This window comes from Girardinichthys multiradiatus, chromosome 11 (genome assembly GCF_021462225.1).
Source record: "Girardinichthys multiradiatus isolate DD_20200921_A chromosome 11, DD_fGirMul_XY1, whole genome shotgun sequence".
Classification (NCBI taxonomy): domain Eukaryota; kingdom Metazoa; phylum Chordata; class Actinopteri; order Cyprinodontiformes; family Goodeidae; genus Girardinichthys; species Girardinichthys multiradiatus.
The window spans coordinates 33,144,609-33,161,293 of NC_061804.1; the positions used below are offsets into that span (position 1 = coordinate 33,144,609).

Below are 16,685 nucleotides of genomic sequence, written 5' to 3' on the forward strand. Positions count from 1 at the left end.
TAATACTGTGTAAAGTTTAAAACTGAGCAGATTAGGGAAAGAACTGTAGGATGACTGGGGGTGATGAGAGCCAGCTGCATGCTGACAGCGAACCTTTTCAAGGCAAACGGGAGGAAGGGAGGACGCGACTACAGACCAGCTGCGTGGCTATTATCAGCATCTCCAAGGCTGAGAAACAGAATCAGTAGTTCACAATGACCATGACTAAAGTATTGAGCAATAACTGAGAAGCTGAGCTGAATAGGTTGCGCAATAACTGAGAACCCTAATAAGGGGCTGACAGGTGAAAGCATCAAGCACCATAAAAGCAATGCTGAAGGAGGGAACGGGGTTGTTTCCTCGCAGAAGACCAGCGAACAAGATCGGATGGAGTAAAGAAGCTTAGATGGAAAAGGAACAGAGACACAGCCCCACTGATCGACTGCATTAAAAAGAGGAACAACCCGTGTCCCCAGAAAGGACTGTGCTCAAGATCAAGAATCTGATTTCATCTAAAGCCTTTTTATCCAGACAACAGAAGTGAACTTGATCGGTGAACAGCTGATTCCTCTAAGTTTCAGGCTTCTGGAAGTCCTGAATCAACCTCATTTATGTCTCCGGGTTTCCTTCAACTCTTCAGCATCTGGAAACTACTGTCTTCGGAGACATATGACAACAAAGTTCCTGTTTAACCATCAAAGCCTGGAGCATCAGTGCCTGCCACTTAAAGAAAGAAAACTGAAGATTAAGTTGTATTCCCTTCAAGAAACCACTCGTTACCAGAAGAAACATCTCCATCAGGTGCATGGATGAGCCTCCATCTTCAAAGCCTCTCCAACCTCATTAGTTTCAGCATCAGGGAAAGACAGGTTGAGATGATTGATTCATTTCTATTATTGAAATTATTTTGTGTTGCTGAATTTAAGCTGTTACTGACCCCTGCAAAAGCGTTACTAATTAAAGAAAGCATATAAAATTCTAGTTAAATCGTGGACATTCAATTATTTGAGTCACCATATTTTTGGTTTTTCATTGGTGGTAAAACGTTTTGTTGCCTGGTTCTAAGATATTTTAGGAGGTTTTTATAGGTTGCCTTAGCCAAGTTTGTTAAAACAGCGCCATTGGGGCTCGTGCTGAGCCTCTAAAATCAACCTAGCCCATATACCAAGAGCCAGTTGTAATATTAGGGAATGAGCAGCCGTGAACAAAAGTGACTGTTGAAAGTGTGGATGACTGCGATGGGCTACTCAGTCGTCCAGACCTCCAGTTGAAGAAGGGCGAGACTTTTGTATGAAGGCTGTCAGAAGCTAGGCGAGTCATTTCCCGACACCAGCTTAAACAGAACTTTCAGTAAGCCTGCTTAGTTAGACCTTTCAGGTTTGGGGAAGTCCGGACCCGTTGGATGGAGAGCTGGTTTGAGCAATCCCTTTAGACATAGGGAAGTAGGAGGGAGGGGTTAGCTCATCGGACAACGAAAGAACGTAGACATGTTAGTGAATGGGTGAATGTGGGGGTGATCCGTTCAGAGTGATGCAAAGTGTTAGTTTTTAGCTGCACAGTGCAATCTGTGATAAAATTTAACATTGGTCACAGTGTGAATCCCTGCTTTACACCGTGCCACAACTTTATCTCTGACCTATCTGCAGTTATTCATGATGTTGTTTGTTCACTGATGAATAGCAACAGAACCCTGTTGCTATTTATAGTAGGATTAAATTACACACAGGTGAACTCAGTTTACTAATTAAAGGATTCTAAAGGGAATTTGTTGCACTGGATTTTGGGGTGTCATAATAAAAGAGACTGGACAAAAATGCAGTCAACTGTTTTTAAAAATTTTGTTTGTGAAAAAATGTTAAACACGATGCATCTTTTTCCTTCCACTTTGCAATTATGCTTTACTTTGTAAAATCTTATCATAATACAATGCAGTTTGTGGTTGTAATGTGACAAAAGTTGAAATGGTTCAAGGGGTATAAATACAATTGCAAGGCCCTACTGTTCTTTGTATGCTGATGTCTGTTCAAGTGTTTATTTTTCTAATTTGAAGCCCTCTGATGTTATAAAAATTTACACGGATTTCAGTGATAGTTGCATTGAGCACTAAACACATCGCAAAGTTTCTTTCTACAGATTCACAAGAATCTGGTTAGAAAACAATGCACATATAATTGAAACAAGCACCTGATTATCTGCTGATGGAGAACAGTAAAACTTAATGCATGTGGTGATGGAGATCAATAGCCCTGCAGGAGAGAAAAACAGCATTGCAGCACTGTTCTATGTCACAGAGCCATGTGGGCTCTCATTTAATGTTTATGTATCCAGTTGGTTTTGACCAGAAAAAGCCCACTTTGCTCTGAGTGCTTTTACCTTTATAAAACTCAGAAATCACAGAGACAGATCTTATAGGTACCTGTGATGCTTTTTGGATAAGAGCCAAAAAAAACAGGATCACACTTAAATCATTCGCCTCCGAGGCTGAAAGCAACAAAACACTTAACTACTTTTCTCTGACCGTCCTCTGAGCTGCAATTCATCATCTCAACCTGTGAGGTTTCTTTGTGTCCAGCAGGTGCAGATTTTACACCATGATGACCACGTCGTGCTGTGACCAGTGGGCAGCTATTTTTCAATTATCAGCTTTCAGCTTGATCATTATCACCCAGCGGTGTGCTAGTCTATGTTTAGTATAATAAAATAACCTGTGTTAACTCATATTTGTGTTCTAGGCTAAGTTCACAGAATACACATGCTACTGTTTATTTATCTGCAGTTATACTAAACTGAGGTACAGCGCCTTCACTGACACCCCCAAAGATGTATAAAACACCTTAAAAGAAATGCTTCTTATCGCAGTAACACTTGGTCCTCTGTTGTGCTCTCTCCTCTTTAGCTCACCCTGCTAGTTTCCTGTAGGATGTAGAACTGGGGGCTGAGATGGCCATAGAATAAGGTTGATTTTGTGTCCGATGAATAATTTCTGCATTGAGTTTGCCATTTGTTTTGGATTATTATGATTTAAAGCCCCAGCAACTAACACTTCTCTATGTTTGTGGCAGAGGTCTCAAGGTTTTAAATTATTCTGGTATTTAAAAAAACTTCATGATGCTATGTGGGACTTCCACAGGATCCCAGACACTACTCCATACTTAACAGTAGGTATAAGTTGCTCTTCAGCATATGCATTCTTTATATCATGCTAGTTCCACATGGTGCGTATATGCTGAAAAGCTTATTCTTCTCATGGTAGCAAAACATGTGGTTCCAGTAAAAGCCTGTGCAGAGTTTAACAACCTGCACATGTTTATGATTGTGGTGGTTCCAAAAGAACCAACTGTCATGCAGATAGGCTCTAATGGTTGCAATGGAAAACAGTGGGCTTTAGAGATCTTTTTTTTTTTTTTACTTCTGAACATCCTACTCGGTACATATGGTCAGTTTTAAGCAACTAGCTATTTTCTTGCAATATCCTGATTAAAACACGTTTGCCTTACTTTAATGAGATGTTTTCTTCTCTTCCTTTCTTGAGGAGTGGCTGAGAGAAAAATGCCTACATGTCATGGCATATCTATTCCCCAATGAAACATGAAGTGATTGAGTGCTAATTACAATTTCCTAAAAATTCTAAAAAAAAGTAAAAAGTACAATTTCAAAAACTATTAAGTCGTATTTATTTTATTGGACATTTAGGAGTATCATTAAGTGTGTCTCCGTTGATTTAGTAAAAAAGAAAAACAACACTTTTTTGGTAACATTTTTTCCCTAAATAAATTTACACTAATCAAGGATTGCTTTTTTTCTAATTTGTTCAGTGTGCAATTATGCTGCTGGTATAAAAGATTAATTTATTTCAATATTTTCTGCACATATTTACAAGGGAAGCCAATATTGTGGGGGGTGTTCTATCTGCTTTGCTTTACTAGGTGTTGCATATTTGCGGCATCATCATTTTACAGCATTTGTCTTCAGAAAGACAGAGCTGCAGTATTTTAATACCTAACTACTAAAACTATGCACATGTTAGCTATAAGGCTGATGTTCCTGTCTTTTATTTGTATTGTGATTATTTGTTTTTTATTGTTATTATTAATATGATTATTTCCATGTATTTTGAGTAGTTTTAGTTATTTTAATTAGAAACCTCAACCATTTCTTCAACTTCCCACACCTGTTTCCAATTTATAATCAGCCCACCTTCATCACTCAGTAATCACCCTGATCAGTGTTTATACTTCCTGGTTTTCTCAGTGTTTTGTCTTACTTCCTTTGTTTCCTGCCTCTTCATCTTGAGCTGCTGTACTGGCTAAGGTTTGACTCGTTTCTATTTTGTAGAATCTCAGTTGAATTTTTAAAGCCTCTGAAAACTGGAATCTGCCTGCTTTTGGGTCCACCACCTTTATATGACACAGCAGTGACTTCCAGCAGCACAAGTTGCTCTGACTCTAGCAATTGCATGGGGGTAAACAAGGATCCTTGCTGTTTTCTGCCTGCTTTCTCCACCAGATGTTGCAAAAGAGCTGGTAAAATCAATAAATGTAGTGTAATGAATGGAAAAAGCTGCAAAGACAATCTAGCGGTCTTCACTTGTGCAGTTTTTTGGAGATGGATTGGTAAAACAAAATAAACATTTACCATAATCCAACCAAGTTAAGCAGTACAAATGAAGCATTCAACAAGTACTGTCATGCAAAATGTTTCTTGCTGGATTTGTTTTTTTTTTTTGGCTGAAAAACTCCTGTGAGTTTAGTTGTGGGAGTGAGTCAATAGTGTGGTTTAGAGTTCTTTTGCTCTCACTCCAGGGTTCACCTCCATGTTGAATTTCTCATGTCTGTGTCTACTCAATATTTGCACTGTGTTGAATGTTTTCTAACAAACATTACTGTCAGATGCTTAACATAAATTTTGCTTCAGGATAATTTAAATAAAGGACAGAGTCGTAATGATAAATGTTATGTACACTGCTTGGCCAGTTTTCTTTTTCACATTCAGTCATGTTACAATAACAAACTTTAAAAGTATTTTATGAACAGACCACATCAAAGGTAAATGATGTATGGCTTTAAAAAATTTTTATAAATCAGAGAAATGTGGAGAGAATTTGTAATCCACCCTCCTGAGCCAGTGCTTTGTAGAAAAGGATTTGCTGCATTTCCAGCTGCACAACCTTTGGGGTATTTCTTTTTTTTTTTTTACCAGCTTTACATGGGGGATGGGGGACTCAAGCAAAGGTCCTAAGGTTGAGAATGAAACCCCAGACGGCTTCATCAAGGACTAGTAGCCTTCATATATGTGGCAACTGTGACTATCTCATAAGATGCAATAATATGATTTTTAGTTTGTGGCTGTAACCTAATAAAATGTAAATGTTCAATTGTGAATACTTCTGCACAGCCCTGCATTTTAATAACACCAAACCTAAAGTCAAGGCAGGTAGGCTTTGAACATTTCACCATGTGCAGAAAAAAGGAAAATGTTCTAAAACACAACCTGGATGCTGACTAGAGACTGCATTAGCATCCTGTGTGGTTTTTAACAAAAAAGATCACAGGAGTAGAGAATCCTGATTGGCTTAAACATCGCATGTTCCTAAGGCTTAATCACATGGGAAACAATCCCATATCTTCATGTTAAGTCCTGACAGGTTTGAGCATGTTGCTGCTTTCAACAGGTAAAAAGGCTGGAATGGCTAAGAGGGGAATGTCTCTGCTTGTCATGGAACAAATTTTCTAAACTTTGCTTCTAAAATCAAAAACTAATTCCAGCTGTCAGAATCTTGTTTAGTGACCTGTTCCTCTTGTTCATCCTGAGGGGGGTTTTCCATTTCATGGCCACCTGATCTCTGTTTTAGTTTCACAGACTTTTTACAAACCACAAATGCCACCAGCTTCAAAGCAATGCACAATCCCCTGCATCTGCTTCATTGGTTTTTAATGACGGTAAATCCTGTCGCTCTGCTCTTCAGGTTTCACCCTTCTGGAGGATGTTATCACCCCTGCCTCGTTTCCTACCTACTTAATCCCAGCTTGTTCTACTGTGGTTCAGTGGGAAATTTGGAGAATTCTTTTCAGCGACCAGACCATACTCTCAAGTCACATGTTCAGTTTTTTTCCCTTTCCTACCATATTCCTAAATAAGGAATTTCAATTTTAGTGGGAAAACAAAGATGGAGCCATATGGGCGGGTCATAGAATGAAATAAGAGGGTCTGAAGGCGTAACTCTGTTTGCTCTCCCTCTCTTTCTCTCTCTTTGTGTTGTAGTCATAAAGTTCAGACAGGAGGTATGTATTTGTGCTGGCAACACTGCACCGAGCCGTTGAGGGAACAGGAACGCAACAACACAAGGCCAAGCTCACTTCTATTCATCTGAAAGCTACTACACCACGTGAGTAGAAGCACTAGTAGTTTTCCTCATCACTCTTAAGTTTCTGAAATCTTTCTGTTAGTCGAGTTTCTTTTTGTTGGCTTGGTGAGTCTGTGGATTATTCCATGCAGGAAGAATGAAAAAGAGTTCAATAATTAATGCACCCCCACCCTCTTTCTTACACTCCTTCCTTCCCTCCTTACTGTTTAATTGTATGTTTGGAGTTAATATTTAGTTGTTCCTTCTGATTCAGCTGGCACATTCTGAAACTGTCTTTTTCTACATTCTTTCTTCACTCGCTGACATGAACTCTTGAACAGTTTATTTGCTCTGAACACCAACATTCTGATTCAGGAAGTGAAAGCAGAACTTTATCCGTCACGTCTCATGTCAAGCATGAGTTGAATTTCTGTGTGTGTGTGAGCATGTATGGGACGGCAGTCAGGTCTAGTGCAAAGAAAACGCAAAAGCTAATATCAAATCAGCCCTGTTACTTGATCAGAGCTGCCTTTTTTTCTCAAACTCTGCTGCAATAGAAAGGAAGTTGTGAAACGCCCCATAATGGATGACTGCAAGTCATAATGATATGAAAGTGTAGAAGCATTTGTGGGAAATGACAGTCGAGATGTGAAATTTCTCAGGGTTTCAGATATAAAGTGTCGGAAGGCAAAAGTTAATGGAAAAGTGTTTATGACAATAAGAACAAATGTATACACATGTATTTGTCACTTTATCAGAAAGATGGAAAAGCAGATTAGATCTAACTTAAGTGAATGACTTGATACAACAGAACTGTATACATATTTTTTTTTTAAATGGGGGCAGTTGGAGTAATCTGTAATACATGTTTGTGCCAAAATACGGCATGTCCTATGAAGGTCTAGATTTGTTTTAAAAAGCAGTAGTTGGACATTTTCATTGCACCATATTCAGAGACATTACGGTTGGGAGAGGTCAGTTACTGGTATCCATGTAAACAAATAAATAGTTATGGTTGTGAAACCAGTTTAAAAAAAAAAAAATGTACCCCATACTGTTTCTACAGTTCAATAAGACTTCGAAGAACGTGTTAGAGTAACCAGAGAGAGAGATGGATAGAGAGATATATTCCACTCATGAAACACTGTGACATGAAAAACTAAACGAGCGCAATTGTAGTGCATTAAAGTTACAGTTTGTAAGTTATGAGTGGGATGCGTATTAAGCAACCAACAGCAGGAAGGCTACCTGAGCAGAAAATCCAACTTATTAACTAGTTTGTTAGACCTTTTTACACTAAATACCAGAAGTGCATCAATGGGAAAATAAGCTCTGTAACAATGTTGTGGCTTTAAATCTATTTTGCTTGCACCTGAATCTTTTCTTGGAGAAATCTAGTTATTGTAATGGTAGGGGTTGACACAATTGCTGCTTTCTTTTTTTTTTTTTTTAGTTTCTGTAGATTTTCCCATCACTGCTTAGTTTTGATACCACAAAACCCTGTTACTTCTACTTCCATGAGAATCTAATATTCTGCCTTGTCAACACACTTGGTTTGGTTAAATGATGCCATACTGAGCTCAAACATAATGAAACACCTAAATGTAAAGATGTGACCTTGGTAATGGGGGTGATATAACAGTGACCTCTGTGATTACAAGATGTTCCATGCAGCCATCAGACATCTCCCTGTTGATTTTTAGTGCAGAGATCCTCAGGCAACCTTCAAAAACCCCAGTCCAACACCTGAACGCACAACTGGCTTGGACACCCTGCAATAGCAAACATTTATATTTACGCTCTGAGGATAAGCAATATGTGACTGCAAAAACTAGCAGAGAGTGTCATTTGGTTAAATAAAGAGCCAGTTAATCTGAGTGAGTTTATTGTGACTTGATCATCCCTGATTCCTCATTGAGTTAAGTCCTGATGTTTTTAGCTGCAGCATGTTAACCCAGGCAAGCCAGGACATCCCAGATAAAACTCCTCAGATTGCGAAACACAATTTAGATGTTTTGTTTTTATGGTTGTTGCTGCAACAAACTGGTTGTTGAATAATTTAGAGGACAGGAAGAGATCCATCTTCCCCACAAATGTGTAACCACTGAAACCAGAGAAAATAGAGATGATATGCAAGTGATTTTCTGCTTTAGTGTGGATGATTTGTCAAGCAGTCATCGCTTATTGTGTAAGTCTGAGCCTCTTGAGTTGCAATGGAAAAAATAGGTGCGTCTTTCTACCCCAGAGGGACTAACATGCTTCATGGATCAAATTTAAAGCCAGTTCTCCTGCAAAAAGACAAAGGAAAATACTTTTTACATATTTTTTTTTTTTAAAACACAACCTTTTACTTGCACACATGCTAGATTAGTTGAGGAAAAACTTCAGAAAGACTTTTGTTTTAGTTCTAAACCTCTTCACATGTTATCTGGAGTCCTGGGAATCCAGAAACTGCAGGACTGTGCATCCCTGACTTGCATCTAAGAACACACAGGCTGACTATTGTTCTAATATAACAGGCTGAATGCAGTGTTTGTCATTTTGAAGCCTGTTCCCATAGAGACAAACTTTATGTTTTATTTAGATTCCTCTGTGCACATTGCTACCTTTTGTCAGGAAGGGGGTGGGGGGAGGAAGTGACACTAGAGTGAGCAAACAGGATGCAGGGAGCAGGGTGGTTCAACAGGAAGTTCATACAGCATTAATAAGTGAGATAGGCCGACCACGATTACTTACAGAGAGCGGCCGGGTTGCAATTCCGCAAGAAATCCATCACTCTAATTTTCATGTCTTTGTGGGATAATTACACTGCCATGGTCTGGATAATGGAAACAAAACTACTCATTGCTTTGCACATGATTATTTACAATCTAAAGTTAGTGTTTTGTTGTATTATAGAAATGGACACACACACACACACACACACACACACACACACACACACACACACCACACACACACACACACACACACACAGTAATCCCATCAAGTTTTCAGAAAAATCCTTGTCCCTCATTGCTCCATTAATGAGAAATCAACTGGTTTTATCTTTATAGTTGAGTTACACATGAAACTGCAATCAGTCTTATCTAGCTCAGCAACAAAAAGCAAATTATTGTGCTAACAAATTAGTGAGCAATAAAACATGGTTAAAGTGACCTGCAAAAGTATTTATACACCTTCAATGCTTCCACATTACAACTACTGCCTTGTTTTCTTTCAGCTCATCAAGTACAATTTGTTAATGTATCACAAAAACAGAATAAAATGCAAGTTTATTAGTTTTGTTAAATTTAAATGTGTGGTGGGCATATATTCAGCCCACTTTAAGTCAACACTTCGTAAAACTGCCTTTTGCTGCAAGTCTTTTGGGGTATGTCTCTACCAGCTTTGCACATGTTGCCACATATTCTGACTTGGATTTAGGTGAGGACTTTGACTGGGCCATTCTAACGAATAAACCAGCTCTTTGTAAATGGCGGTGTATGTTTAGGGTCATTGTCTTGCTGGATGGTAGACCGCCACCCCAATCTCTACAGGTCCTTCTCAAAATATTAGCATATTGTGATAAAGTTCATTATTTTCCATAATGTCATGATGAAAATTTAACATTCATATATTTTAGATTCATTGCACACTAACTGAAATATTTCAGGTCTTTTATTGTCTTAATACGGATGATTTTGGCATACAGCTCATGAAAACCCAAAATTCCTATCTCACAAAATTGGCATATTTCATCCGACCAATAAAAGAAAAGTGTTTTTAATACAAAATACGTCAACCTTCAAATAATCATGTACAGTTATGCACTCAATACTTGGTCGGGAATCCTTTGGCAGAAATGACTGCTTCAATGCGGCGTGGCATGGAGGCAATCAGCCTGTGGCATTGCTGAGGTCTTATGGAGGCCCAGGATGCTTCGATAGCAGCCTTTAGCTCATCCAGAGTGTTGGGTCTTGAGTCTCTCAACGTTCTCTTCACAATATCCCACAGATTCTCTATGGGGTTCAGGTCAGGAGAGTTGGCAGGCCAATTGAGCCCAGTGATATCATGGTCAGTAAACCATTTACCAGTGGTTTTGGCACTGTGAGCAGGTACCAGGTCGTGCTGAAAAATGAAATCTTCATCTCCATAAAGCTTTTCAGCAGATGGAAGCATGAAGTGCTCCAAAATCTCCTGATAGCTAGCTGCATTGACCCTGCCCTTGATAAAATACAGTGGACCAACACCAGCAGCTGACACGGCACCCCAGACCATCACTGACTGTGGGTACTTGACACTGGACTTCTGGTATTTTGGCATTTCCTTCTCCCCAGTCTTCCTCCAGACTCTGGCACCTTGATTTCCGAATGACATGCAGAATTTGCTTTCATCCGAAAAAAGTACTTTGGACCACTGAGCAACAGTCCAGTGCTGCTTCTCTGTAGCCCAGGTCAGGCGCTTCTGCCACTGTTTCTGGTTCAAAAGTGGCTTGACCTGAGGAATGCGGCACCTGTAGCCCATTTCCTGCACACGCCTGTGCACGGTGGCTCTGGATGTTTCTACTCCAGACTCAGTCCACTGCTTCCGCAGGTCCCCCAAGGTCTGGAATCGGCCCTTCTCCACAATCTTCCTCAGGATCCGGTCACCTCTTCTCGTTGTGCAGCGTTTTCTGCCACACTTTTTCCTTCCCACAGACTTCCCACTGAGGTGCCTTGATACAGCACTCTAGGAACAGCCTATTCGTTCAGAAATTTCTTTCTGTGTCTTACCCTCTTGCTTGAGGGTGTCAATAGTGGCCTTCTGGACAGCAGTCAGGTCGGCAGTCTTACCCATGATTGGGGTTTTGAGTGATGAACCAGGCTGGGAGTTTTAAAGGCCTCAGGAATCTTTTGCAGGTGTTTAGAGTTAACTCGTTGATTCAGATGATTAGGTTCATAGCTCGTTTAGAGACCCTTTTAATTATATGCTAATTTTGTGAGATAGGAATTTTGGGTTTTCATGAGCTGTATGCCAAAATCATCCGTATTAAGACAATAAAAGACCTGAAATATGTCAATTAGTGTGCAATGAATCTAAAATATATGAATGTTAAATTTTCATCATGACATTATGGAAAATAATGAACTTTATCACAATATGCTAATATTTTGAGGAGGACCAGTAGATTCTGACAGCACTTTACAGGATTCCCATCCACCTCTACCAGCTTTCCTGACCCTGATCAAGAAACGCATGCCCACAGCATGATGCTGCCACCACCATGTCTCACCATTAGATGGTGTGATTAGCATTTTGCTTTTTCCTCCACAAATGACTATTTGCATTTCGGCCAAAAATCTTTAATTTTCCTCTCCTTCTTTCACATGTTTGCTGTATAAACTACATGGCTTTTGATTAGCCTTCAACAGGTTTTCTTGTCTTTTCTTTAATAATGGTTTTTATCTTTCCACTCTTCCACATAGACTAAATTTGTGCTTTCCCAAACCTGTCTGCTGTGTTCCTTGATCTTCATGATGCTGTTCACTAACATTTTCAAAAACTCTGCTTTCACAGAACAGCCGGATTTATACAAAGATTAAATTACATGATCATAAACACTGTTTACTGGTGAGTTACCTCAGAGCAGTTGCTTCCACTGGATTTTATTGAGGGGTATCCGAGTAAAGGCAGTTAAATACAAATGCTCAGCACACACTTCAGATATTTGTGAAATAAAGATTTGAAAACGATGCATAATTTTCCTTCCATTTTACAATAATGCACTACTTTGTGTTTGTCTAACACTCAAAATCTCAAAACGGGTTCAGACAGACCCAAATGTGGTAAAGTTGGAGAACTAAACTCAAAAAAAAAGACTCTTTCTAATAACACCTGAAAGAAACCGTTATGCACCCACTACACAGCTAGGATGTAATCTTGTTATAACTCTAACGCCCAACAGGACCAGCATGGCAAACAGGGGTCCAGCATATGGCCTGAGCCGCGAGGTTCAGAGTAAAATTGATAAGAAGTATGACCCAGAACTGGAGGGGAGGCTGGTGGAGTGGATTGTTGCCCAGTGTGGCCCTGGAGTCGGGCGGCCAGAGCCAGACAAGACTGGCTTCCAAAAGTGGCTCAAGGATGGATGTGTGAGTGTTTAGTCTGCGGAAATGTCATTATCTAAATAGGACTTAGCAAATCACACTGGTGGCAGTGTTAATGAGAGGGATGTGCTTCCTTCTGTGTTTAGGTACTATGTGAGCTCATCAACAGCCTGCATGGAGCCAACAAACCAATCAAGACCATTAAAACCTCCAGCATGGCCTTCAAGCAGATGGAACAAATCTCCATGTTCCTTAAAGCTGCAGAAAGCTATGGAGTCATCAAAACAGACATGTTCCAGACTGTAGATCTTTATGAAAGTAAGAAAACCTCCAGATATGTTTTAGCAGAATTATTGTACACTAAATGAGGAACTTTATGTTCAGGTCTATTCCTCCCTCGTCTGTTTCTAAGGGAGACTGTTGCTTGTTTACAGGCAAGGACCTGGCTGCTGTTCAGAGGACCCTGCTGTCCCTGGGTAGTTTGGCTGTCACCAAGGATGATGGAAATTACAAAGGAGATCCCAACTGGTTCCCGAAGTGAGTTTAAGCTTTTTTCCTTTTTTATTTGTGACCAAATTCAGACAAAAAAATAAAATAAAAACTAGAGGTCTGAGGCCTGAGACACTGAAATATGTGCTTGTACATGTGCAGGAAGTCACAGGAGAACAAGAGAGAGTTTTCAGAGGGTCAGCTGAACGAAGGCAGGAATGTCATTGGGCTTCAGATGGGCACAAACCGAGGAGCATCTCAAGCTGGTATGACAGGTTATGGACGGCCGAGGCAGATCATCAACAACCCCTGAAGCAGGGCTGTTCTTATACTCTCCTCCTCCTGCTCTCTGAGAGGGTCCTACGACTAGAAATTGAGAAGCTATGACTCTGACTTTGGCCATGAGGAGAAAAGTGACATTACTGTTTAGGACAAAACTGGACCAAATTAGGGACTAAAGAGAACATGTGCAACACATATTACATTGAGACCTTAGGCTGATTCCTAAAAGATTAGGTACATTGTAGATTTATAGCTGTCCTCTGCCTGTCTCTTGTGAATTACCTTTTTAAATCCTTTGTTGCATGTTTCATTCATGACCTGTAAGAGTAATTTGAATTTCTGAAATTGGCTTTCTGTGGGGAGATTATGAGCAGAGACTCTCTTGCCTGTAATGAGTAACACACTCAAAGTGTTCATTTTAAGTAAACTCTTAGATTTCACTGGAGGCTAAAGCTAACAGCTAGTCAGAGTGGGCCCAAGTATAATTAAGCACTACCATCTTAAAACACCTCCAATCTCAATTATGACTTTGTAGTTCATGTGAATATTGTCTTATAAAACTTTAAACTACAATCAAATTTGTATTGGATGTATTTACACAGAGGTCAATTGGTATTTTACAATTAGTTAGTGGTCCATCACCATAACATACTAATGTCAAACAAACTGCTAAATGGTATCTGGCCTGTCCTGTCATTTACAAAAATTGTTGCAATATAAAAACAATTTGATGAAGTCAGATTAGCTCAACGAGTTGCATTTTGCAAGTGGTTTCACATGGCAAAGCTGATGCATAAAACACCATTGATGCCTTTAATAACAACTACCATAGGCTTCTATCTAAGTAAAGCCTAATGCACGATAGCAGTTTAAAGGTTTATAAACTAGTTGGGAATAAACTACTGAGACTGTGTTTGTTTGAAGATGCATGATTGCATTTTGATTTAGGGCCTATTTGGATTAGCCTTAGCTTGAGTCTACTGGGAAAACTATCCTATGAGAAATCACTAAGAGAAATACTTAATGCAGGTAAGATATTGACAGCTCATTACCTCTCAACAGAAAAAAAAAAAGTGTTTTGTGAATGCAATCATTGACGATTGATTTCTTCTCTTTTAATACTTTCAGGGAAGTTGGAAAAAATGTTTCATGGAACACTTAGTTCTCTATGTTCTCCCCAACATTTCATTATTGTAACCAGTAAGCAGCTCTTTTTGAAAATAAAACTTCACCGTGTGGTGCATTCAAGGACTTGCCAATGTCTGAGCAACATGTATGTAATGGAAAAAAAAAAACAGTTTGAGTAATTCATTGGACACCACGTCATCTTTTGCAATTTTCTATCTGCTAGTGTTGTCTTTCTGGCAGTGCCATCAGTTTTTTGGATGTCACTCTGCCCTTTTTAGAGCACAATGAAAAAGAGTTGTGAAAAGTGCTTCCAGACAAAACTGAAGGTCAGCATATCCATGAAAAAAGGGAGCAGCATTAAAGCACAAATTGAGTAAATTACAATTTACAGTACACGAGTTATTACTTAGCCAGGAGCAATTTTGAGTGTCTGATGTGCTGGAATGAGACTGAAGGTAAAAAGTGGCCACTGTTACCCAAAGGTTTTCACACCCTTCACTTTTTTTCTACATTTGTTTCCGACCTACTCCAAAACAGGTTTGATGCATAGTTTTATTTAACCAAAAACATTTACACATATTAGCCCATTATGACAATGTGAAAACATATTTAAAAAAACTTATTTTAAATAAAAAAAAAAAAGAATAATGGGTTCTTAATTAAGTATTAACACTCCTTGCAAGGATGAGTTGAAACTGTGTTTGGATGCATCAGATTTCCACTGATCAACCTTGAGATTCTTCACTTAGTTTGAATCACCTTGTGATTAATCCAGTTGATTCAACACGATCAGGGATGGAATACACTAGTCTGCAAAGAGTCTCACAGCTGACCGTGCATATCAGAGCAGAAACCAAACAATAGCGAAAAGCAAAATGTCTGCAGGCTTACAGAGGGAAACCAGGAGAAGCCGTCTGTCGATGGTGCCAGTTCCAGTTATGCCTAGTCTGCGGTCCTTCAACTGGAGCTTTTCAGAAGGAGCTGGCTGACATGTCGGGTATTTAAGTCATTCCTGAGCTGTGCTGTGCCGGCCATATAGGACGGCGTCATCCGTATGTTACTCTGATGTATAACGTTTCCCTAAACTGTGGCTCTAATTTGCAGCGAGGAGCCAATTTCTGAATGTAATCAGACCTATGGATTACACTGAAACTGCTTTAAGGGCACCAGCTGTAAGTGAATATGCTTTTATGTATAGAAATTTTATTCAATATGTGCAACCTATTTGTGCTGTTTAAATGTGTCTCACTAATGCAATGGCATGATGGCCTCCTCAACCCATGATTTTATACTATAATAACTATTATAATTGTAATTCTTCCAATTATTTGTGCACCACAAGTTTCAGAATTTCTACCTATCGCCAACCTTTAGTATAAGAGCTGCACACTCTTTTGTATATGAGGCCTCTGGTCTGATGAAACCAAACTAGAACTTTTCGGCTTGTACTCATAGCTTCATGTGTGGAGATAACCATGCATTGCTCATTACCTGGCCAACACCGTCCCTACTGTGTAGCACAGTGGTGGCAGCATCATGCTGTGGGGATAGTTTTCAGTGGCAGGAACTGGGTGACTAGTCAACATAGATGGTAAGATGACAAATACAGAAAGATTCTTGGTTAAGGGCCTTGGAGTGCTCTTGGAGCTCATGCTAAGGCAATAATTCATCTTCCAACATAAACATGACACAACACACTCAGCCCATATAACAAGTGGCTTCAGGAGCAGTCTGTGAATGTCCTTGAATGGCCTAGATTGAGTCCAGAATTAAATACAATAGAACATCTATGGATATACCTGAAATGGCTGTCTACTGAGGCCGCCCATCCAGGCCAACTGATCTAATGCTGATCTGCAGAGAAAAATGATAGAAAACACCCTGAAACAGGAGTGCAATGCTTACAGAGACGATGCCGGAGGCTTTGTGTCAAAAGATGCTTCTACAAGCTGTTACGCCATGTATGTAAATACCTTTGAAACACTGGACTCACAGGTTTTGGCAAGACAAAAGTACACATCTTCCTAAATAGTTGCTTTGACTTGTCATTAAAGGGTGCTGTGGGTCGATCTTTAAAATAAAAACATATCATTACATCTGACATCAAGCACAGAGACTTGATGTTTCTACAAGGAAATCTAATGCCTAATTATAATTTGTTTTTTTATAATTTATGCATGTTTTAAAGTTCCTTTAAAACATGCAGTGCTTTGAGGAAAAAACAGAAATACAGAAGTATTTGTGTTACTATTGCCAAGCTCCTATCAAAATCATGGATGACCATTTTAGAATTTTGAAAGAGCATTATCAAAAAGATTTTAAAGTACAGCTCGGTTTTAATTTTTAATGTTCTGGTTGGCTGTGTGATTCCTGATCAACTGGTAGCAGTTAAACAG

General features: G+C 39.4%; 1 protein-coding gene across 1 annotated transcript in view; it reads left to right on the top strand.

Annotated features, from left to right (window-relative positions):
- LOC124876846 (gap junction delta-2 protein-like) overlaps positions 1-14,412 on the top strand; it is a 48,614-nt gene extending 34,202 nt beyond the window's left edge. The window contains exons 4-9 of the mRNA XM_047379866.1: positions 4,486-4,502; positions 6,308-6,364; positions 12,249-12,435; positions 12,537-12,708; positions 12,825-12,927; positions 13,042-14,412. Coding sequence (XP_047235822.1) covers positions 4,486-4,502; positions 6,308-6,364; positions 12,249-12,435; positions 12,537-12,708; positions 12,825-12,927; positions 13,042-13,192 — 687 coding nt within the window. The 3' untranslated portion in view covers positions 13,193-14,412. The remainder of the gene's footprint in view (positions 1-4,485; positions 4,503-6,307; positions 6,365-12,248; positions 12,436-12,536; positions 12,709-12,824; positions 12,928-13,041) is intronic.
- The last annotated feature ends 2,273 nt before the right edge of the window (positions 14,413-16,685 follow it).